The 25,106-nt window shown below is 52.3% G+C and overlaps 1 protein-coding gene across 1 annotated transcript in view; it reads left to right on the forward strand.

Moving 5' to 3' along the window:
• Positions 1 to 25,106, forward strand: part of FANCI (FA complementation group I) — a 171,030-nt gene that overhangs the window by 23,653 nt on the left and 122,271 nt on the right. Inside the window, exon 7 of the mRNA XM_075345932.1 lies at positions 7,720 to 7,761. Within this exon, the coding sequence (XP_075202047.1) occupies positions 7,720 to 7,761 (42 nt within the window). The remainder of the gene's footprint in view (positions 1 to 7,719; positions 7,762 to 25,106) is intronic.

A 25,106-nucleotide genomic window follows, 5' to 3' on the forward strand; every position in this document is an offset into this window, starting at 1 on the left:
CATATTTTAAAATGTAATTCTTTGAGTGCCATACTCACCAGGGAAGAGTAGTGGTGGTGGAGCGGTTCAGAAGGTCCCAGGAGGCCGGGCAGGCGATGCTGCGGGCACGGAGGAGGGGGTGTCGCGACACGAGGGTCAGTGTGCGGAGAGTCAGCGATACTGCTGCGGGCTTGTGGGGTGTCACGGCGGTGGGCACCATTGATCTGCCGATGGGCTCCTTTGAATCTCCTGCAGTTGACAAGATCAACTTCAAGAAAATGGTTGCGGCGCGTGTGCAGATAGACGCAACGGACTTCAAGAAAATGGCCGAGGTGTCCTATCTGCGCACACACTGCTTCCATGGCCATTTTCTTGCAGTTGATCTTGTCAACTGTGGGAGACTCAAAGCAGTCCACTGTGACACCCTACAAGCCCACAGTATCGCTGACCCTGCGCTAACACTGCTGCCCCGGTAAGCCATATGCGGTTTGTAAGACGCACGCCCATTTTCTTGATCGTTCCTTATGGGAGACCCAGACCATGGGTGTATAGCTTCTGCCTCCGGAGGACACACAAAGTACTACACTAAAAGTGTAGCTCCTCCCTCCGAGCATATACACCCCCTGGATGACAAATCTAACCAGTTCAATGCTTTGTGTTCAGGAGGATCACACACACACATGCATTCTCATCTGAATTTTGATTTTTGATTTCAAAGATTTGGAAGAAAAGCGGGTCCAATCTGGACTCCCGGCATGTCCCTTCTCACCCCACTGTGTCGGCGGTGCTGTTAAGGTTGATTTTACAAGGCTGGAGCCTTCACATGCTGCGCTCCTTCACCATCCCCTGAGGCTCTGGCTTGAAGTGGGAGCCATCACGGTTCTCACTGCTTTGCAGGAGACCGGTCTCCATCCGCAGCCCTTTCAGGTTCCTGCCGGACGGAGCGCTCACCCCCCAGGGACCTGGCCCTGCGTCTCATAAGCTAAGTATTGAGACGTTATTCAGGGGTCCCTTGCACATTTATTGTGGGGAGAGTGTGTTTTGTTCAATTTGCTGTGATTTCCGGCCGGTTCTCTGTTTTTTTCCTGAGACCCGCGCCGAGGCTGCCTGCTCGTCGGCCGCATGGAAAAATCTAGGCCCCGGCTTCAGATGCGGCCTAGTTTCGTTTTCAGTGCCCCTGCATGTCAGTCATGCAGGGGAACAGTGCGGCGCCGCCCACCGGCCGTTCAGCAGAGGGGAGGACACTCCTCTCTGAGGAGATGTTCCCCTCCCCTGTATTTCTCCTTGGCCCTCCGGTTCCCGCTCCTGGACTAAACCCCGCCCCCCCTCCTCACTCCGGCGCCATTTTATCAGCGTTCACACACTGATCGGCGCTGGCTGCTGCAGCTTCTGCATCTGTCTGGGGGTCCGAGCTGTGGAATCCGGAGGGCACACAAAAAGCGGTCTGGTAAGCCACAACCTCTGGTTGTGGACTTTATTATACACTCTCTGGGGGTCATTCTGAAGGAGTGTGTTCTTTACTGCAGAGCCTCCACCTCAGCAGCATGTCTCTCACTAGGAGCAAGGCTGCAAGGCTTTACTCTATATGCACTGCATGTAAGCTCATACTGCCTGAACCGAGCACATATCCACATTGGGATGCCTGCTCTAACATGGTGGTGCCTCAGCCTGGAGCCTCCCCAGGGGTCTCTCCGGCTGCTCCAGCCCCGGTGGCTGAACCCCCGGCTTGGGTAGCATCGTTTTCTAAGGCTAAGTTCACATTTCCGCTAAAATCTATCAGTCACAATCCGCTGCTCTTGTAAACAGCGGAATCCGTTTAGCGGATTCCGCTGCTCCCATAGACTTGTATGAGCAGCGGATTGTGACTGATGATGCTGCGTTGCACCCTCCGCCCGACTGATCAGTCGTGGAACGACTGACCGCCGGGCGGGAGGAACGCAGCATGTAACGTTTTTTGAGCAGCGAGATCCGTCGGATTTCGCTGCGCATGCTCTCTGGCTCCCTGCACACGTCACCAGCTTTGGTTGGTTACCCGATATTTACCCTGGTTACGGTGCAAGGAGCTAGCGCTAAGCGGTGTAGGCCCGTAACCAAGGTAAATATCGGGTAACCAAGGTAAACATCGGGTGCTTTGCTGTTACCCGATATTTAGGCTGGTTACGTGTGCAGGGAGGCCGACACTTCCCCGCTCGGCCCCGCCCCCTCCCGCACTCCGCACATGTATGTACACACACACACACACACACACACACACACACACACACACACACCTGTCCCCAGCCATGCAGACAAGCACTGCCACTGACACCCTCGTCTGGCCCCGCCCCCCGCTCGGCTCCGCCCCCTCCCGCACTTTGCATGTGCACACACATACATACATACATACATACATGCACATACACACACTCACTCACTCACAGATACACTCACCTGTCCCCAGCCATGCAGACCGCAGCACTTCCACTGACATCCTCAGCGCCTGGCCCCGCCCCCCGCTCGGCTCCGCCCCCCTCCCGCACTTTGCATGTGCACACACATACATACATACATACATACATACATACATACATACATACATGCACATACACACACTCACTCACAGATACACTCACCTGTCCCCAGCCATGCAGACCGCAGCACTTCCACTGACATCCTCAGCGCCTGGCCCCTCCCCCCGCTCGGCTCTGCACCCGAACTCCGCCCCCCGCACACAACGGAATCCGACAAAGAATTCTGTTCTTTGTCATCCGTTGTACAGCGTTGAACAGCGCATCAGTCACATGCGTCAAGCGACGCATGTGACTGATACAAATCAACGGAAATGTGAACTTAGCCTAAAGCTATCTCACAGTCCTTTGCCGACTCCATGGGACAGCTGTCCCGGACTCTGCTGACCATGCATCAGCCCCCTTCTCAGGGCGCCTCTGCTGCTCCGACTCGCTCTGCAGAGCTCACAGAGGATTTTTTTATCTGTTCCCGGACCCCGTCCTCCTAAACGGAGACGCAGGGACTCTTCTCCCTCCTCGTCCCACGGCTCTGATTCACGAGCTGAATTGCAGGGCGAGGAGGATGCCTTTACTGTGGGCTCGGACGCTACCTCTATGTACCCCATTGATCTATCTGAGGGTGATGCGGATGTTAGTGACTTGATTGCGTCCATTAACTCCGTACTGAACCTCAATCCACCAGTGTCAGAGGAACATGCCTCTCTGGTAGAAAAACACCAGTTTACCTCACCTAAGAGAGCAAGGAGTATGTTTTTTAACCACTCCAGTTTTCAGGCCACTGTGACCAAGCCCAGGGCCTGTCCTGACAAACGCTTCCCAAAGCGTAGTTCTGATGACCGTTTTCCCTTTCCACCAGAAGTGGTCAAGGAGTGGGCTCAGTCACCAAAGGTGGATCCTCCGGTGTCTAGAATCTCAGCCCGGACAGTTGTATCTGTGGCCGATGGCACCTCACTTAAGGATCCCACTGACCGCCTGGTTGACCTTCTGGCCAAATCTGCATATGAGGCGGCAGGGGCCTCGTTCTCCCCGTCCTTTGCAGCAGTGTGGGCTCTTAAGGCAGTCTCTGCTTCTCTGGCGGAGATACATTCCCTCGCCAGGGACTCTATACCCGAAATGGTTGCCTTAACTTCCCAGGCTTCGGCTTTTTCATCCTATGCCATGTCTGCCATTCTGGAGGCTTCTCACCGCACGGCGGTGGCTTCCGCTAATTCACTCGCGATCCGCAGGATCTTGTGGCTTCGAGAATGGAAAGCAGACGCTTCTTCCAAGAAGTACCTTGCTGGGCTCCCCTTTGCTGGGTCCCGGCTGTTCGGTGAACAACTGGATGAAATTATTAAGGAAGCTACTGGCGGGAAGAGTACTTCCTTGCCACAAACTAAAACCAGGAAACCTGTCCAGGGCAGGAACCAGTCGAGGTTTCGTTCCTTTCGTTCCTCTAACTGGTCATCCTCTAAGCCCTCAGCTTCGTCCACTAACTCAGCCAAGGATCGAAAACCCAGCTGGCGCGCGAAGCCGCGTCCTCAGAAGAACGGAGGAGCCGCTGCCACTAAGGCAGCCTCCTCTTGACTATCTGGCCGCGCCAGCAACGTCCTTGGTCGGTGGCAGGCTCTCCCACTTTGGCGATGTGTGGTTTCAACACGTCTCCGATCAGTGGGTGCGGGATATCATCTCCCACGGCTACAGGATAGAATTTTCTTCCAGCCCGCCAAACAGATTTTTTCTGTCCACTCCCCCCTGCTCCAAAGCCGCTGCCTTCTCACAGGCCGTGGCATCCTTGCAGGCCAACGGAGTAATTGTTCCGGTTCCCGCCCGGGAACGGTTCAGAGGTTTCTACTCAAATCTCTTCCTAGTCCCCAAGAAGGACGGTTCCTTCCGACCCATCCTGGATCTCAAGCTTCTCAACAAGCATGTTCAGGTGCGGCACTTTCGCATGGAATCTCTGCGATCGGTCATTGCCTCAATGACCCAAGGAGATTTTCTAGCATCCATCGACATCAGAGATGCCTATCTGCATGTGCCAATTGCAGTTTCACACCAGCGTTGGCTACGTTTTGCAATCGGAGAGGAACATTTCCAATTCGTGGCTCTCCCCTTCGGGTTAGCCATGGCCCCTCGTGTATTCACCAAGGTCATGGCAGCAGTGGTTGCGGTTCTGCACCTCCAGGGGTTGGCAGTGATTCCTTACCTGGACGACCTTCTAGTCAAGGCTTCATCCAGTGCAGACTGTCAGCGGAGTGTCTCGCTCACTCTCGCCACGCTTGTTCATTTCGGGTGGCTTGTCAATCTGCCCAAGTCCACTCTGACCCCGACCCAGAAACTTACGTACCTAGGGATGCAATTCGAGACTCTGCCGGCACTTGTGAAGCTGCCCTTAGTCAAACAGCAGTCCCTTCATCTGGCGGTGCGTTCTCTGTTGAAGCCCCGCCGTCATTCCATCAGGCACCTCATGCAGGTGCTGGGTCAGATGGTGGCGTCAATGGAAGCGGTTCCCTTTGCCCAGTTCCATCTGCGTCCTCTGCAGCTGGACATTCTCCGCTTTTGGGACAAGCGGACCTCTTCCTTGCACAGGCTAGTGGCTCTGTCGCCACAGACCAGGAGCTCTCTTCAGTGGTGGCTTCGGCCCCTCTCTCGGTCTCAGGGACGCTCCTTCCTGACTCCGTCCTGGGTGATCCTCACCACGGACGCCAGTCTCTCCGGCTGGGGAGCAGTATTTCTCCACCACCGAGCACAGGGCACTTGGACTCCGTCCGAATCAGCCCTCTCGATCAATGTGCTGGAAATCAGGGCTGTACTCCTAGCTCTCGTAGCCTTTAACCACCTGTTGGCAGGCAAGCACATTCGAGTCCAGTCGGACAACGCGACAGCAGTTGCCTACATCAATCACCAGGGCGGGACTCGCAGCCGCCTGGCGATGTTGGAGGTTCAACGCATCCTTCAGTGGACGGAGGACTCCAAGTCCACCATATCCGCAGTCCACATCCCAGGCGTAGAAAACTGGGAGGCAGATTATCTCAGCCGTCAAACCGTGGACAGCGGCGAGTGGGCCCTGCATCCGGCAGTGTTCCGGTCAATCTGCCGCAAGTGGGGCACTCCGGAAGTGGATCTAATGGCATCCCGGCACAACAACAAGGTCCCGGTTTACGTGGCTCGCTCCCACGATCCTAAGGCCTTGGCAGCGGACGCGCTGGTTCAAGATTGGTCCCAGTTCCGTCTGGCCTACGTGTTTCCCCCTCTAGCTCTCTTGCCCAGGGTCCTGCGCAAGATCAGAATGGAGGGCCGTCGGGTCATAATTATTGCTCCAGACTGGCCCAGGCGAGCTTGGTACCCAGACCTGCTCCGTCTGTCCGTAGAAATGCCGTGGCATCTCCCGGACCGCCCAGACCTTCTCTCTCAAGGTCCGTTTTTCCGCCAGAATTCTGCGGCTCTCAGATTGACGGCGTGGCTCTTGAGTCCTGGATCCTGACGGCTTCAGGCATTCCTTCCGAGGTCATCTCCACTATGACTCAGGATCGGAAGTCTTCCTCGGCCAGGATTTACCACAGGACTTGGAGGATTTTCCTGTCCTGGTGTCGCTCTTCCGGCCATGCTCCTTGGCCGTTTTCTTTGCCAACCATCCTGTCCTTTCTACAGTCCGGTCTGCAGCTAGGACTATCCCTCAATTCCCTCAAGGGACAGGTCTCGGCTCTGTCAGTGTTGTTCCAGCGGCGTATCGCCCGACTGGCCCAGGTGCGCACCTTCATGCAGGGCGCATCTCACATCATTCCTCCTTACCGGCGGCCTTTGGATCCCTGGGACCTTAATCTTACAGAAACCCCCTTTTGAGCTTCTTAGGGAGGTTTCTTTGTTTCGACTTTCACAGAAAGTGGTCTTTCTGGTGGCCATAACTTCTCTCAGGAGAGTCTCTGATTTGGCTGCGCTCTCTTCGGAGTCACCCTTTTTGGTTTTTCACCAAGACAAGGTGGTTCTCCGTCCGACTCCGGACTTTCTCCCTAAGGTGGTGTCTCCTTTCCACCTTAACCAGGACATTTCATTGCCTTCCCTTTGTCCGGCCCCTGTACATCGCTTTGAGAAAGCGTTGCATACCTTGGATTTGGTGCGGGCGCTCCGGATCTATGTGTCACGCACCGCCGCTCTTAGGCGGTGCACCTCTCTTTTTGTGCTAACCACGGGTCAGCGCAAGGGTCTCTCGGCTTCTAAACCGACCCTAGCTCGTTGGATTAGGTCGGCCATATCCGATGTCTACCAATGTTCTCAGGTGCCTCCACCGCCAGGGATTAAGGCGCACTCGACCAGAGCTGTCGGTGCCTCCTGGGCTTTCAGGCACCAGGCTACGGCTCAGCAAGTCTGTCAGGCTGCCACTTGGTCTAGTCTGCACACCTTTTCGAAGCACTTTCAAGTGCATGCTCATGCTTCGACAGATGCGAGCTTGGGCAGACGCATCCTTCAGGCGGCTGTCGCCCATTTGTGAAGTTAGGTTTTGCCTACTTCTCAGTTTCCGTTTATTTCCCACCCATGGACTGCTTTGAGACGTCCCATGGTCTGGGTCTCCCATAAGGAACGATGAAGAAAAAGAGAATTTTGTTTACTTACCGTAAATTCTTTTTCTTATAGTTCCGACATGGGAGACCCAGCACCCTCCCTGTTGCCTGTTGGCAGTTCTTGTTCCGTGTGTTTTTCACCGGCTGTTGTTGTAGACAGAGGTTCCGGTTATTCCGGGTTTTACTCTATCTCTACTTATGGGTGGATGTCCTCCTTCAGCTTTTGCACTAAACTGGTTAGATTTGTCATCCAGGGGGTGTATATGCTCGGAGGGAGGAGCTACACTTTTAGTGTAGTACTTTGTGTGTCCTCCGGAGGCAGAAGCTATACACCCATGGTCTGGGTCTCCCATGTCGGAACTATAAGAAAAAGAATTTACGGTAAGTAAACAAAATTCTCTTTTTCCCCCCGTTTTTTGGGGGAAAAAAGTGCGTCTTACGTACCGGAAAATATGGTATTTTTTTTAATTAAAGATTTGTCTGCGAGCCAGATACAGCCACATCTGTCTCGCAAGCCATAGGTTCCCGACACCTGCGCTACAGTATACGTCAGGTTGAAGTGTTCACCTTGCCTAAGAAACGGCTGAAGATAGTTGTTACTTAAACACTGAAAATATATGAACAAACAGCAATTCTTAAAGTTACATATATGTAGCATTGAGCTTTGTTTTTCTGTTTTTACTTTTTTTTTTTAGGTGGGATCCAAAGTGTGTGATTTTTCTTACATCAATGTTTAGGTAAGATTACAGATACATTTCACAAAGCTAATCTCCCTTACTGTGCTACGGCAGCAAGACATAAGTGGGCCATACATCTGAATCATTCATTGTGCACACAGCTATCTCGCCACACATCCCCATACTTCTGACAGTGTTTGTGTTTTCAAAGTAGAGAGAGCTCTGCCAGACACCTTTTGTCGGAGGCTTTTTCCCCACTGAAAAGAAAAGCATACAGCATTGAAATTACAAGGACCTGATCTTTATTTCCCAAAAACATCATGTGTTGGGACAGTCAGTAGGCTCCCATAACATCAGATGGTTGACACGTTCCGACAAGTTTTATCTAATGTGTATGGAAGCTTATAGGGCTGCCAAGTACATGTTTTAGATATAAGCTATCTGAATGCCTCTTTTAAAAATGCTTTAGGGTACCATCTCACTAAACGACGTACCAGCGATTCCGACCACGATACGACCTGTGTTAATACAAAGCAATCTAACATCGCTGGGCATCATCAAATGTTCAAAACATGACTATACAATCAAAATTCACTTACAGTATACACAAATGTCATAGAAACGCTGCACATGCATGCAGATCGCGGTGCCATTACTGGAAAGCATCGTTGTCATGGAGATCCAGTACCCAGAGTTCATTGCAAACATGTCACATGACTTTCAAGGATTATTCAGGTCTAGATGACATCACAGGCTTCCTCCGATAGCATCGTTCAGGCTTTGTAGTTGTTTTCAGAGCAATCCAGGCAGCACCCATGCGCAGGCGCAGTAACTCTCCAGGGACATCCAGACCTCCCATTAACGTCATATTATCGGAGACAACGCTACTGTTATGACCGCGCATGCTCCCCAGATTCGTCATCATAATTATGCACAAACAAATCACATTCAGATATCAATATTTTATGACCTTATAATGTGTTTTAATCACATGACAATAAACATAGGTTTTTCTGTGACGCCTCATTGGGGGACACAGGACCATGGGTGTTATGCTGCCTATCCATATAGGAGGACACTAAGGACACTAAGTAGATGCAAAAGCATAGCTCCTCCTCTGCAGTATACACCCCCTGGCCGGGCCAGACAGCCTCAGTTTTAGCTTAGGGTCTATAGGAGGCACTTCCTTTCAAGGTTTGTTATTTTTTGAGGGTGACGGTTTCCTTTTGGGACCGATCTCCCACTACCATCAACGGGCGGGAACGTGAAGTGTTGCCTACACGTACCCCCTCCCGCGACGCTGGATCCTGGGCTGGACGACGGGTTCCATAGACACCGATTTTCCAAAGCCCAGGGCAGAGGCACAATTCCTCAGCCCCTCTTTGCAGGCTCTGAGTTGAATATGGCACCGTTGTGACCGGATACAGCAAGCTGACTCTATGTCACTGCCTGGATTGAAGCAGTGTTTAAGGTGAGATCCCCCCTGACTGGTTTCCCAGACAAAGGGAGGAAAGGCTGTGCAGGAAAGGCTCCCAGGACTGCTGAATATACAGTATATATTATGAGAAAGTCCCTGGCTAATGCAAGGAAGAGAGCCCCAGGAATCCTGAACACACAGTGTTAACTTTTCCCTAGCTTGCTGGCTGGAGGAGGGGGGAAGTCCCTCCTGTTTGCAAACTCCTGCACAGATAATTTCCCGGGGGGAGGGGGTGGCTAGAGAATCACAGAGCTCAGGGACTCACGCTGTTTATTATCTGCTCTGTTTATTTGATCTAGCAGAAAAGCCAGCTGATAACCACCAGTGACAGACTGTGTGCTGACTAGAGGGAGAGGGAAGAAAACTATCAGAAGCTCCTTTCCTGCCGTTTTTTACTACCCACAGCGGGGGGCACACTGACTACCTCTTCGCGCTCTTTTAGCGCTAAGCCCTGCCCCCCACGGCCGCGATAAGCCCCCCCCCCGGAAAGCGTGGGAAGATCTCCAGCCATCGGCTGATTTTGGTAAGGTGCTGCTCACTGTAGCTCTGCTGAGCATTGCTCCCCCTCCTAGCATACTCCTATCAGGAACATGCAGAATTCAAAAGGCACTAAGAGGGCTAAGGCCCACATAGTCTATTATTCAGCCTGCACTGCCTGCCACGTTGATCTACCACGTAAACACACCTCTTCTCTCTGTGAGTCCTGTGCCCCTATAGCCCTCCAAGACCCCCCTGCCACCACCGCCGCAACCGTCAGCCCAGAGCCTAGGGCTCCCAGCCCACCGGAATGGGCACAGTTTCTGTCCCAATCCATGGAAAAACTGTCACAGAACCTGGTTCTGGCTATGCAATGTCGTCCTCCACACCCTTCTGGCTCTCCCACACGCTCCACGACTTCTGAAGAGCTGGAGGAGGGAGAATGCTGTTTGCACCAGGAGGATTCTTTGGTTTCAGCCTCCCCAGATGATCGAACTGCAATAGACTCTCTTATAGCAGCAATCAACCAAACTCTGCATGTGGGCAAGGAAAACCCCAAAAGGTTTTCGCTGATCACCCTGAGTTTCAGGATATACTCACAGAGCAAAGGGAGAAGCCTGACAGGCGCTTCGGTAACCGAAAACTCATGGAGTCCCGGTACCCTTTTGCCTCACCTGCCCCTAAGGGCTGGGCCGATCTGCCCTCGGTCGACCCCCCCCGGTCTCCCGCCTTACCACAAAGACGCTCCTGTCTTTACCCGATGGTTCCTCCATCAAGGACCCGACAGACAGACAGGTGGAGCACCTCGCCCGCTCTGCTTTTGAGGCTGCGGGTTCCTCCCTCTCGCCCTCCTTTGCCTCTGTGTGGGTCGCAAAGGCGATCTCGGTCTGGGCAAAATCCCTTAACACTTCGCTTGAGGAATCCCAGTTCACTCATACCTTCACAGAGGTAACAGCTCAAATTGCCGCTGCGGCGGAGTACCTCATGCAGGCCTCCATGGACGCTGCTACCTGCGCAGCGTTTGCCGCCTCAAATACCATAGCCATCCGTAGAGCTCTCTGGCTCCAACCATGGCGAGCGGACTCTGCCTCCAAGAAGTCTCTCACGGGCCTCCCCTTTTTTTCCAGACCGATTGTTTGGCGAACGTCTGGACAAGCTCATTTCTGACGCCACGGGAGGAAAGAGTACCTCCCTCCCCCAGCTGAAGTGCAGGACGTCCTTCACCAGACGTCCTCAGTCCTCGTTCCTCTCCTTTCGGAACTCATTTGGTTGGTCGACACTTCGTGCTGTCCACGCCACCAGCCGCTGACTACGCAGGGACCGACCTTCTCAGCTCTCCCCGAAACCTACTTCGTCCTGGCAGCCTAGACCGAAACAGTCCAGGACTAGGGAGACTTGGCCACGACGTTTTCCCCCCCTCATGACTCCTTCGGCACCCCGGAAGACTCACTCATTGTAGGAGGTCGACTGCGGCTCTTTCAACACATCTGGGCTGCCGCCTCAGACGACAAATGGGTGCGAGACCTTGTGTCTTCCGGTTACCTCGTAGAATTTCGGATCTGACCCCTGAGTCGGTTCTAACAGCAGGAGTGATAATACCTGTCCCAGACGACGAGAAGTTCGGGGGTTTTTATTCCAACCTCTTGTGGTCCACAAAAAGGATGGGTCAGTTCGACCCATCCTGGACCTCAAACACCTAAACAAGCATGTGCACGTACGGAGATTCAGAATGGAGTCCCTAAGGTCCATTATTGCATCCATGGTCGAAGGGGAATTCCTCGCATCCATAGACATCAAGGACGCATACTTGCACATACCCATCGCACCAGATCACCAAAAGTTCCTCCGCTTTGCAATTCAGGACTCCCACTTTCAATTCGTAGCTCTACCTTTCGGCCTTGCCACCGCACCAAGGGTCTTCACCAAAGTCATGGCGGCCGCCATGAGCGTCCTTCACGCCAGGGGAGTGGTCGTTCTCCCTTACTTGGACGACCTCCTCATCAAGGCCCCCTCCTTCCGCGACTGCTCAACCAGCGTACAGATCACTGTGGACACCCTATCCCGCTTAGGGTGGCTAGTAAATCTTGACAATTCATCCCCGATCCCATCACGATCCATCACCTTCCTGGGCATGTCCCTTGACACCCGTCGGGGCTTGATCCTTCTCCCTCAGGACAAGGCGATCACTCTTCAACGAGCGGTACGCTGCCTTCTACGTCCTCCATCTCGCTCCATTCGATTCAGCATGAAAGTGCTCGGCAGGATGGTGGCGGCTATGGAAGCAGTACCCTTTGCTCAACTGCACCTCCGCCCACTGCAGCTAGCCCTTCTAGCGGCCTGGGACAAGAGCCCCTTCTCCTTGGACAGACATCTTCACCTGACGCCTTCAGTCAGGTACGCACTCCGCTGGTGGCTTCGGTCCTCATCCCTATCGAAGGGGAGATCCTTTCTCCCAGTGAACTGGCTGGTCCTGACCACGGAGCTCAGCCTCCTAGGCTGGGGAGCAGTGTACCAGCACCACACTGCTCAAGGAAGTTGGACGCCCCAGGAGTCATCCCTACCCATAAACACCCTGGAACTCCGCGCGATCTTCCTCGCGCTCAGAGCGTTCTGCCCTCTGCTAGCGGGTCAACAGATTCGAGTCCAATCGGACAATGCGACAGCTGTAGTCTATATCAATCGGCAGGGGGGCACCCGCAGCAAAGCGGTTTATCTCGAGGCCCACAAGATCCTCAGCTGGGCCGAATCGACGGGATCAGTGATATCAGCGGTACACATACCGGGTGTAGAGAACTGGGCAGCAGACTTTCTAAGTCACCAAGGCCTGGCCGCCGGAGAATGGTCTCTCCACCCAGATGTGTTTCTACACATCTGCACTCGCTGGGGCACACCAGATGTGGACCTAATGGCCTCAAGGTTGAATGCAAAGGTACCCGCGTTCATAGCCAGGTCACGCGACCCGCAGTCCATCGGCACGGATGCTCTAGTCTGCTCCTGGCACCACTTCCGCTGCCTTACATATTTCCACCTCTACTCCTCCTGCCGCGGGTGATCAGGAAGATCAAGGCAGAGGGAGTCCCGGTGATACTGATAGCACCGGACTGGCCCAGGCGAGCCTGGTACGCCGAATTAGTACAAATGCTCACAGACGCACCGTGGCGCCTTCCAGACATCCCAGACTTGCTGACCCAAGGGCCCTTTTCCCATCAGAACTCTAGAGACCTGGTCTAGCCTACATACTTTTTCAAAGCATTACAGAGTCCATACCCAGGTTTCAACTGAGGCAAATCTGGGTAGGAAAATTCTGCAAACGGCAGTAGAGCACCTCTCTCAGTAGGCGCTCCAGGCTGTCTGGGACTGGTTCCTAGTCCTTGGGTTGTGTTGTCTTCTTTTATGTTTCCCACCCATGGACTGCTTTAGGACATCCCATGGTCATGTGTCCCCCAATGAGGCGTCAGAGAAAAACGGATTTTTGTGTACTCACCGTAAAATCGTTTTCTCTTAGCCATCATTGGGGGACACAGCACCCACCTTGTTGCCTTGCGGGGCCTTGGTTCTCTCAGTACCTTATTTGTATTGACTCTTCTTTTCTCATGTTCCTCTGTTGAGGTAAGTTTTTTACTGCTTTTTTCTCCTACTGCTTGTGTACTAAAACTTAGACTGCCTGGCCCGGCCAGGGGGTGTATACTGCAGAGGAGCAGCTATGCTTTTGCATCTACTTACGCTGCCTATCCATAGGAGGACACTAACACCCATGGTCCTGTGTCCCCCAATGATGGCTAAGAGAAAACGATTTTACGGTGAGTACACAAAAATCCGTTTTTTTAGAGGCTCCTATATAAAAAAATATCTATATAATGGTGATTTCACTCCAATTCTGATTAGAGAGGGAAGTAAATGCAACCACAAAAATCTTATCAGAATATGTCATCAGATCACCTATATTATATTTCATCACCATGTCCTGATTTGCAGAACTACAAAGGTATTAACAAAATGAGGGAAGTAGAGGACATACGTATACACACCATATCCCCATACTATATCAAATCACCTGCGACGTATTAATTAATATGAAAAACATACATATCATCCAATAATCTAAGTTAATGAAAACTATTATAGAACAAAGGAAAAGAGGAGGGGGACATAGAACATACATACTATGTCACCATCCTCTGTCGCCGTGTCCATACAGCACTAAGGGGAGCTAAGAACCAAAAAATTAAAAACATGCAAAAATCTATAAAAAGATATAGCAACAAAGTACATGGATGGGACAAGGACCCTAGTCGGGGAGGAAAAGGCCCTGCTCATATTAAATATTTAAACTTATAGGAGGCAGGCTATCTAACTCAAAAATCCATCTCAATTCCTTCTTTTTGAGTAATTTAATCCGATTCCCCCCTCCCCCCCTCCTCAAAACAGGGACACTCTGAATAACACAAACGCAACTGGTGCATGGAATGTCCTTTCCCTTTGAAATATCTAGGTATGGGTAACTCAACCAACCCTGTCCTAATTGTACTTTTGTGTTTCCCAATTCTCGCTTGGACCTTCATCGTCGTGTCACCCACGTACAGCAAACCACAAGGACAGGAGATCACATACACCACAAAGGAGCTGGTGCATGTGTATTTCCTATCAATGTGGTAAACTTTGCCAGTCCGTGGGTGAGAGAACTTGGCGCCCTTTAACATATTATTACAACAGGCACAACACAAGCATGGGAAATTTCCCATCCTTGGGCTGCTCAACGTAGACTGTGTATCCTTTTTCAGAGAACCTACATCCGATCTCACCAATGTATCCTTCAAGTTAGTTGTACTTCACACACAGCGAGATCGCTGCTGAGTCACGTTTTTTGTGACGCAGCAGTGACCTCATTAGCGATCTCGCTGTGTGTGACACTGAGCAGCGATCTGGCCCCTGCTGTGAGATCGCTGCTCGTTACACACAGCCCTGGTTCGTTTTTTTATTGTTGCTCTCTCGCTGATAAGCACACATCGCTGTGTGTGACAGCGAGAGAGCAACAATCCTGAATGTGCAGGGAGCAGGAGCCGGCGTCTGACAGCCTGCGGTAAGCTGTAACCAAGGTAAACATCGGGTAACCAAGGTGGTTACCCGATATTTACCTTCGTTACCAGCCTCCGCAGCTCTCACGCTGGCAGTGCCGGCTCCTTCTCCCTGCACACGCTAAGCTAAGCGGTGTCCGCTGGTAACTAAGGTAAACATCGGGTAACCATACCCGATGTTTACCTTAGTTACCAGTGTCCGCAGCTTCCAGACGCCGGCTCCGTGCAAGCGCAGCGTCGCTTGCACGTCGCTGCTGGCTGGGGGCTGGTCACTGGGTCGCTGGTGAGATCTGCCTGTTGGACAGCTCACCAGCGACCATGCAGCGACGCAGCAGCGATCCTGACCAGGTCAGATCGCTGGTGGGATCGCTGCTGCGTCACTAAAGTGTGACGGTACCCTTAGTCCTACGTTTATATGATAGCAAAGGAGGTGATTGAAATCCTTTAATCCCTGGGTGTCCCTTAGCTAATAATGGCCAATGTCTCCTCACAATGCCCACTAGCTGCCCACTGAGATAATTATAAGAGGAAACAAATGGAATCCTATTGCTATTCTCACGGGTATTTCCATTATTCAGTAAACTGGTACGCTGTATGTCCAGAGCCCTGGACCTATATGTCCTCAGAGTTTGCTGTGGGTAGCCACGTTTCAGAAATTTATTACACATCTCTTTCAACCGTACATCAACAACCTCCTCTGAAGAAACCACTCTCCTGACCCTGAGAAATTGGCTCCAGGGTAAAGAATTAATCATTTTTCTTGGGTGGCAGCTGTTAAACTGTAGGACACTATTTTTATCTGTTTCCTTCGTGAAAATATCTCTCTGGAGGACCGAACCTGTTTTATAAACCAAAGCATCAATAAATTGAATATTTTCTATTGACCATGTCAAGGTAAATTTCAATTCATGAAAAATCTCATTGAGATAATCCTTAAAACTCAAAAGGTCCTCACTAGTCTCCTGCCAGAGGAGGAAGATGTCGTCAATGTAATGCCACCATCTCCCGACACGGTGCCAAAAAGGTGAGGAGTACACGTACTTGTCCTCGAAGACAGCCATGTAGATGTTTGCATACGTGGGTGCCACATTGGACCCCATGGCTGTCCCCCGGCGCTGCAAGAAGAATTCATCACCAAAGAAAGAAAAATTCCTCCTCAGGAATTTTGATTGTATAGTCATGTTTTAAACATTTGATGATGCCCAGCGATGTTAGATTGCTTTGTATTAACAATGTTCATGTCCGAAATTGATAATTATGCATATGGCGGTGTGGGATCGATTTTAATTGGTTCACATGTAATTGACACTTGTATAAATATAAGACAGCTGATGTTTAATGCTATGCTTGACAAAGACATTCTGTGTCGAAACGTTTCATATCACATGGTCGCTGGTGAGCTGTCAATCAGGCAGATCTCACCAGCGACTCGTGTAACGATGCTGCGCTTGATAACCAGGGTAAATATCGGGTAACTAAGCAAAGCGCTTTGCTTGGTTACCCGATATTTACCCTGGTTACCAGCGTACACCGCTTGCAGGCTGCCAGCGCTGGCTTCCTGTATTCGTAGCTAGGGTACACATCGGGTTACTAAGCAAAGCGCTTTGCTTAGTTACCCGATATTTACCCTACCAGGGTACGCTGCTTACACAGAGTCGGTGCTCTTTGGTCTCCCGCTGTCAAACACGCCAATGTGTGCTGCACAGCGGGAGACCAAGGAGCAAAAAAATGAACCAGAACAGTGTGTAACGATCAGCGACTTCACAGCAGGGGCCAGATCGCTGCTCAGTATCACACACAGCGAGATCGCTGATGAGGTCACTGGTACGTCACAAAACCTGTGACTCAGCAGCGATCTTACTAGCGATCTCGCTGTGTGAGAAGTACCCCTTATACTTAACAATCAGACTGTCAGACATGACTTGTTGAGATCACGGCTGGTAGTGTGCCGACTATGGGCTACAGTAAAAGCAGCCTGACAGCAGTCACCACATCACTTCCCACCATAGGCTTTTTCACTTTTAGTTTTCTTCATCAGATTCTTGTTAACATAAGGTTAGGTGAAGAACGTACTACAATACAGTGAGTGATACATTTTTGTACGATACTGTAAAATATTTTCACACAATAGCAAAACAGTGTTAACCCTTTCATGCCAAGGCCATTTTTTCGTTTTTGGTTGTTAATCACCTTCTTCCAAGAGCCATAACTATTTTATTTTTCTGTCAATATAGCCATATGAGGGCTTTTTGTTTTTTTGCGTGAAAAGGCGTAATTTTGAATAACACAATCTTTCTGCCCCATATTGTACCGGAAAACAAGAATAAAAAATTCCAAGTGCGGTGAAAATGCAAAAAAAAAGTGCAATTCCACAATGTTTGTTTGTTTATTTATCATGTTCACTATATGGTAAAACTGACCCATGTCAGCACATGTATGTTGATAGCAAACGTTTGTTTTTTTTTTTCTTCTTCTTTTTACTCTTTAAAAGTTGGAAAGTTATGAGAAAACTTTTTTTTGCCTTTGTTACTATTTTTCCAAGACCCATAATGTTATTATTTCTCCATCGTTTCATTGGGGGACACAGGACCATGGGTTATGCTGCTGTCACTAGGAGGCTGACACTAAGTAAACAGAAAAAGTTAGCTCCTCCCCAGCAGTATAACCCCTGAGCCAGAGGCGGACTCAATCAGTTTTTTGCTTAGTGTCGTAGGAGGCTGATGTGGGCCGACTGGGCCCTCTTCAGCCACTTGATTTTTTGCGTATATTTTTTCTTTTTTCTCTCGGCGACGCTCGTCGCTCTCATCTGTTGGAATTTTCTTTTTCTGCAGGTATCGTTTCTCTACCTCAGCCCTCGCAGCCCGTGTGGGTACCGCTCCCCTGGGTCGCAGAAGCTTGAGTTCTCGGGCCCTCTCCCCCGTCCAATTCCACGGTACCACTCCCGGGTTGGCACGCTGGGCTAATCCTTCCTGGGCACCTCCTATTCACCCTGCGGTATCACCCCAAAGGGTGCAAGGGGCATACAGCAGGGACTGGACCTCACAGCGCGTCTGGATGATGATGGGGCCCGCAGCGCTGCTTCAGGGGGCTCCCTGCCCCCACCGGCGTCCACCTTCCCTGCCTGCCTGCCTGCCTGCCTCATCCTTCTGCGGTCCGCAGCCTGCACACTGGCAGAGGCTACGCCGCCGACCAGGTAGGACACTCCCTCCTACCTTCCCCCCAGGCGGTTACAAAATATGGGCCCCGGTCCGGGCCTACTCACCGGGCGCCCCGGCCACGTCCTCTCCCAGCGCTGGAGTCCGCACTGACGGCCGGTGCACGGATGTCGCTGCCGCGCCGCCGCCCCCACAGGTAGAACCGCCGGTTTCTACATAATCCGGCGCTGGCTGCTTCCTTTTAGGCTCCGGCCTGGGCCTAGTCACCGGACGCCCCGGGCCGCATCGGGCGACAGAGCGCACGCACTGCCGCCATCCGGTCTTCGCAGCTGCGCCGCAGCCACCGGACAGCCGGCCGGTACCCTCCATGCTCCGGCAGCCTTCAAAATTTAGGCCCCGGCTTCGGCCTTGTCCCCGGCGTCCTAGGCCCGCCTCCTGCCGCAGCGCGATTGGCCGCCGGCCGCTCAATCTCCACCCTCCTCCCAGCCCCAGGCATCACAGGAGGGGGCGGTGGGGGTTTTTTCCCGCTCTCCTCGGCCCCCCCCCCCCACTCCCACCCCAGCATTCATTTTAAAAAAAAAAAAAAAAGAGACTGATTATAGCAGTCTCCCTAGTCTGCGGATTGCTGAGGCTACAGCAACCACTCATAGGGGGGAAAAGTAGCCAACATTAGCCACTGAACGGTAGTGGTTGTTCTGTTCTTTTGTCATGGGCTCAGTTTATTTCAATATGTAAAGGTAGACATATATGTATATTAACTATTACGAGCACAATACAGGTTGAGAATTTAATTAAAAATTATGGGATTGGTTTGATTCAATGGGAATTTTTTCTGCATTTTTTCTGCAGCATAATGTCTGAACCTATCTTTTCTTGCATCATGACTCTTTGTGTGAGATCCTACAGGTGCTTCTTTATGATGGTTGTAAATTGCTCTTTTTATTCTTAGTAAGAACATACTTTTTGATATTTGCAAAAAGTACATGGTTGCATTCTAGACTCCCCCTTTTTTCTTTGTGTTCAAGGTTATTGTTTGAGTCTGCAATATAAGTTCTAAATAATGGAAATCTGGAAGTGGTTTTTCTATGTACATATACATATATATATATATATATATATATATATATATATATAGATTATGTATATTAACTCTTACGAGCTCTTATTCGGGTTCTTGATTTGCATAAGAGGTACAGTTGGTTTAGGGCTGTTCTCTCAGTTATGAATTGCCCCGAACGTTGTCACATTAGTACTCCAGCTTCCGCGGGCCCTGGCACTGCACGCACCGGTATCCCGCACCGGCAGGCGGGTTGGCGCTCTCTCTCTCAGACCCCGCATACCCGTGCTGACGTCCCTCGGGTGGGTGCGCATGCGCTGCGCCCCCGGGCTGTCGCTCTGCCGTAACCGTCCGCAAGACTGGCGCTTTCCCCCCGGTGAGTTGGGTCCCGTACTAAGGATCTTTTCCTCTGCCCAAGGCGGACCCGCCAGGTCTCGTCTTCTGCGCTCCCAGGGTTCACCTTACTCCTCAGGTCCAGACTGCCTCTCCTCTAGTAGTCTTTCGACCTTCGGGGATGGCCCAGGCGTTTCCACCTCTGCTGGACTTCGAGCAGGAGTACCGGGATGTTTGGCGCATGACTAATAGCCGGGTAAGGATGGTGAGTCAAGCCTTAAAGGTACGGACAGTCCTTCTCTACGTGCACGCACCGGGGGAGGTGAGTCCCGTACCAGGGACCTCACCCGCTGCTCGAAGCGTACCCGCCAGGTCTCGCCTTCGGCGCCTCCCCCTGGTTTTTCCTTCATTCCCAGGTCCAAAGCTCCCGCTCGTCCAGAAGCCTTCCGACCTCTCTGGGGATGACCCAGACGTACCACCTCTGCTGGATTCCGGGCAAGCGCCGAGGTTCAGCGCATGACGATTAGCCTGGAAGATACGGTGAGTCAGACCATAAGGCCACGGATAGTTCTCTTCTCCTCTCTGAGCACGCAGGTCTCCTTGAAGACTTTTCTAGAGGACCCAGGATGTTTGTCAGTGGACATCCAATAGTTCGCAGAGCTACTGCTCCTTCACAGACATCAGCCAGACTGGACGTTACCAGCGGTAAGTCTTGTTATTCTCTTTATTCATTCTCCAAGGGGCTCCGGAGAGAAGTGGCATGCCCCCCTGCGATCGACTCGCCAGGTTGCCTCTTGGCTGATCATCCCTAAGGTGACGTCTCTCAGGGACCACACGGTCTCCCTACGCAGAGGACTACATTCCATATCTGCCGATCAGAACTGGTTGACATCTTCGGTAAGTCCCTTCTCATCATAGCCCTGGCACTTTCACAGCTTCACGGTCTGAGCCTATAGCAGCAGTGTGACCACACGTCGAGGCCTCTGCCTCAGGAGCGGGATCGCGGAGGCGACATCTAAAGAGTCGCTGACCTTCCTTCCGCCTTTAGGTGAACGTACCTTCGGACATAGGTTAGTCCAGTGGATCCCCTAGACTACGTGAGGGAAGTGTACATCTCTCCATAGGCTACGTGAGGGAAGGGCACATCTCTTCCCAGCATCGGCCCAGACGCTCAGGATCGTCGCCTTCACCGCTCGGCTCCTGTCCGTTCGAGCCGCAACCGTCAGGGCGCCTCTATTTCTCATCGTCATTTCTCGCTACTAGGGCAGCTGTTCCACCGGTTGGAGTCCTTTCAGATCTCGGCCCGGTAGATCATCCCCTTAGGCATGTTTTTCGAGACCGCCATAGGGAAGTTACTCTTCACGCTGGAGTAGTTTTTCCTTCCCCGCACCAAGTTAGGTTCGATGCGTTACTCCGCAGCGGCTGGGGGAGGTGATAGCGGTGGTACACTTACCGGTGTTCATCCTTGCCCTTCCAGAGGTCCCCACTGAAGAACGGAGATAAGTAACCTCCGTCTGCCCCGGGGATCCGCCTTTCCCTTCCTAGTGGACCAGCTTTCGTGTCCGGTCCCTGGGAAGATCCCCTCTCCGTCTCCTCTGGCGAATAGCATCAGCCATTACCAGTCTCCTATGCTAGGGTGGGCTTGTCCACTTTCCACAGCACGATCCCTAGGAACACCCCCTTTGTGTGGTCTCCCCTTCAGCATTCCAGGATTTCAGATCCATCCGGTTAGACTGGTTACGTTTTCTTCACTGGGGCGAGGTTGTTCCGGTCAGGTCCCAGTCGGACCATGCCACAGCGGTGGCGTGCATCATCCACCAGGGAGACGCAGGAAGTGTCGTGAATAAGGAAGAGGTCAAGAAGATCTTGCTCTGGGCCGGATCTCGCGCTCTCTAATCTCAGCAGTCCACTTCCCTACTAGGCAGAATGGCTCCTCAACCGGGTAGTCTCCAGCCAGATCTACGACGAAGGAAGACCTCCAGTAGTGGTCCTATTTGCCCCCCGATCCAGCTTCTAGTCAACGGCGCACCTAGGGTGCCACCCTTTTCTTCGGCGCTCTATTGGGAGACCCAGACGATTGGGTATAGCTACTGCCCTCCGGAGGCCACACAAAGCACTACACTAAAAAGTGTAAGGCCCCTCCCCTTCTGGCTATACCCCCCCGTGGTGTCACGGGTTCTCCAGTTTTCAAGCTTTGTGCGAAGGAGGTCAGACATCCATGCATAGCTCCACAGATTTTAGTCAGCAGTAGCTGCTGACTATTTCGGATGGAAGAAAAGAGGGCCCATATAGGGCCCCCAGCATGCTCCCTTCTCACCCGTTGATGGTGTTGTAAGGTTGAGGTACCTATTGCTGGTACGGAGGCTGGAGCCCACATGCTGCTTTCCTTCCACATCCCCCTGAGGGGCTCTGTGGAAGTGGGATCCTGCCGGCCTCAAAGCTCTGACGCCGGGCTCCATCCACAGACCCATTTGAACCTGCTGGATACGGAGCTGGAGTACCGTTCAGGGACATGGCCCTGCACCATTACAGGTACTCTGTGTCCCCGTACACACAGGCACAGCACACTCCAGACTTGCTGGGTGTGCTAGTGCGCCGGGGACAGTAATGGGTTACAGTCACTGCAGCTTTGCTGAGTGACTTTGTGTTTTGGGAACTACCGCGCCGGACGCTCCGGGAGCGGCGGCGCGGCTGGGACTTGTAGTTCGCCGGGGACTGGGCGCCGACCGCGCTTTTACGGCGGCGGCGCTTATAAATCCAGTCCCCGGCTTCTGCGGCCTAGTGCCGCTTCGTTCCCGCCCCCTCCCTGTCACTCAGGGAAGGGGACAGGCGCTGAGCAATCAGCAGCGCCGAGGGCTGGAGCCTTTTTACATGCTCCAGCCCTCTCACTGCACACTGTCGGACGCCGGATTCCCGCTCTGCCTTGGGGGCACGCCCACGGCCCGCCCCTCCTCACATGAGCTGGGGAAGAAGCCGGCAGCCATTACTGCAGTCCGAGCTCGGACTTTAGGCAACCAGGCAGGACGGTGGCGATCATACACCCGCTTATAGGCGGGCGGTAAGCGGCACACATAGTGCTGACCACATATAACTGCAGTGTGTACATGTGTTGTTTTTAACTGCATAGGTCGCTATATGCCCGCTTGGGGAGCGACACATCAGCAGCAGGAAAGCAGGTGTGCTAAGGCACAGGCTTTCTAGGCTGCTTGTATTGCACGACTGAGGTGTTCATTTGTGTTTATGCTTATATGCTATACACTGCACTGTACAGTCGCTAGTCTTAGCTATATTCTCCTGGAATGGCTAGACTACAGCAGCAGAAAACCAAGGGTGCTGGGGCACAGGTTTTTTTCTATGCTGCTTGTATTGCATGGGCTGCAGTGTGCATTTGTACTTGTGCTTGTATGCTATACATTGCACTGTATGGTCACTCTTCTGGGCCATATTCCCCTAGATGACTAGTCTACAGCAGCAGAAGAGCTGGGGTGCCAGGGCACAGGCTTCTATGCTGCTTGTATTGCATGTGCTGCAGTGTTCATTTGTACTTGTGCTTGTATGCTATACATTGCACTGTAGGGTCACTCTTGGCTATATTCCCCTAGATGACTAGTATACAGCAGCAGAAGAGCAGGGGTGCCAGGGCACAGGCTTCTATGCTGCTTGTATTGCTTGTGCTGCAGTGGTCATTTGTACTTTATGCCTGTATGCTATACATTGCACTGTACGGTCACCAATCTTGGCTATATACTTCTAGATAGCTAGTCGGCAGCGGCAAAAAAGCAACACAGATTTTCAGTGCTGTTTTTACTACATGGGATGCTGGTCATGACACCGTCCCATTGTGTGCATGCTCCCCTGTAGCACGTCGTCTGCCGGGGTCTCTAGCACTTCGTCTGCCGGGGTCTCTACTAGTTGTGGCCAAAGAAACCACCTGTCAACCCTGTCCATGGACAGGGACGGAGTAGTCATAATATAGAGACTTGCAGTCCAGACAGGCCATGGGCAATCTACTTGACCAAAAGGCAGCTCTTCAGGGCTTTGATACTGACATCGCTATCGATCCGGATACACCGGGTGGTAACGCCATACGGAATGATCCTATACCGTCCATCAATGGAAGGTTGGATCTTTCTCCCTCAGCTCCCCCAGTGGAGATAGGAGACGAACAGGAGAAGTCCCTTTTCAGTATCTCACACAGATATTGAGTATTTTTCTGGCCACGCTGACTTCAGAGAAGCAGTCCAGGAACACCACGCTTACCAGATAAGCGTCTTCTCCAAACGTTTTTAGGATACACGTTATCCCTTTTTCCCCTGACGTGGTCAGCGCTGGACCCAGGGTCCAAAGGTGGATTCTCCAATCTCCAGGCTTGCATCTAGAGCCATAGTTGCACTGGAGATGGGGCTTCACTTAAAGATGCCAGTCACAGACAGATGGACTCTGGTTGAAATCTGTCTAGGAAGCTATCGGCGTGTCGGTTGCTCCGGCATCCACAGCCGTATAGGCAACCTAACCTTTTCAGCTGTTCTTGCGCAGCTGGCCTTGGGCACAGGGACATCTGTACCGCAGAGGCGTCCGTAACCCCGCAATGTCTGCACTGCGACTTACCCTGTTAATACTGTCCTAAAAGTACAGTCGAGGTTTCGGTCCTTCCCAAGCTCCGGTAGGTCCCAATTGTCCTCGTGCAAAAGGGCTACAAAACCTCAGACGGGCTCAGATTCCGGCCGGGCTCAATCACGCCCAAGGAAGGCAGTCGGAGGAACCGCTACCAAGGCGGTCTCCTCAGGACTCTCAGCTCTCTCTCTCTCTCCGCATCCGCGGTTGATGGCAGACTCCCCCGCCTTTGGCGACATTTAGCTGCCACAGGTCACAGACCGGTGGGTGACGGACATTGTGCTCACGTGCACAGGACAGTGTTCTGTTCTCGTCCTCCGACTCCATTTACCTGCTGCAGGCGGTGGATGCTCTAAGAGCAGAAGGAGTGGTGATCCCTGTCCCCCCTCAGGAACGAGGGCGAGGGTTTGTACTCCAATCTCTTTGTGGCTCCAAAAAAGGACGGTTCCTTCCGTCCCGTTCTGGTCCTGACACTGCTCCACGAGCATGCGAACGCCAGGCGGTTCCGGATGGGATCCCTCCGATCCGTCATTACCTCAATGTCTCGAGGAGACTTCCTTGCCTCAACAGTCATCAAAGATGCCTATCTCCACGTGCCAATTGCTACGGAGCACCAACGTTTTCTACGTTTTGTGATAGGAGACGAACATCTTCAGTTCGTAGCTCTGCCATTCAGTCTGGCGACAGCCCCACGGGTGTTCACCAAGGTCATGGCAGCAGTGGTAGCAGTCTTGCACTTTCAGGGACACCCGGTGATCCCGTACTTGGACGATCTACTCGTCAAAGCACCCTCCCTCGAGGCATGCCAACGCAGCCTGAATGTTACGCTGGAGACTCTCCAGACTTTCGGGTGGATCATCAATTTGGCAAGGTCAAATCTGTCTCCGACTCAATCACTAACGTATCTCGGCATGGAGTTTCATACTCTATCAGCAATAGTGAAGCTTCCGCTGAACAAGCAGCGTTCACTGCAGACAGAGGTGCAGTCTCTCCTTCAAGGCCAGTCGCACCCCTTAAGGCGCCTCATGCACTTCCTAAGGAAGATGGTGGCAGCCATCGAGGCAGTTCTCTTTGCGCAGTTTCATCTGCGCCAACGGCAATGGGACATTCTCCGCCAATGGGACGGGCAGTCAACCTCCCTGGACAGGGAAGTCTCCCTTTCCCAGACGGCCGAGGACTCTCTGCTATAGTGGCTTATTCCCACCTCATTGTCATAG

Source organism: Anomaloglossus baeobatrachus, chromosome 4, assembly GCF_048569485.1.
Source record: "Anomaloglossus baeobatrachus isolate aAnoBae1 chromosome 4, aAnoBae1.hap1, whole genome shotgun sequence".
Classification (NCBI taxonomy): Eukaryota; Metazoa; Chordata; class Amphibia; order Anura; family Aromobatidae; genus Anomaloglossus; species Anomaloglossus baeobatrachus.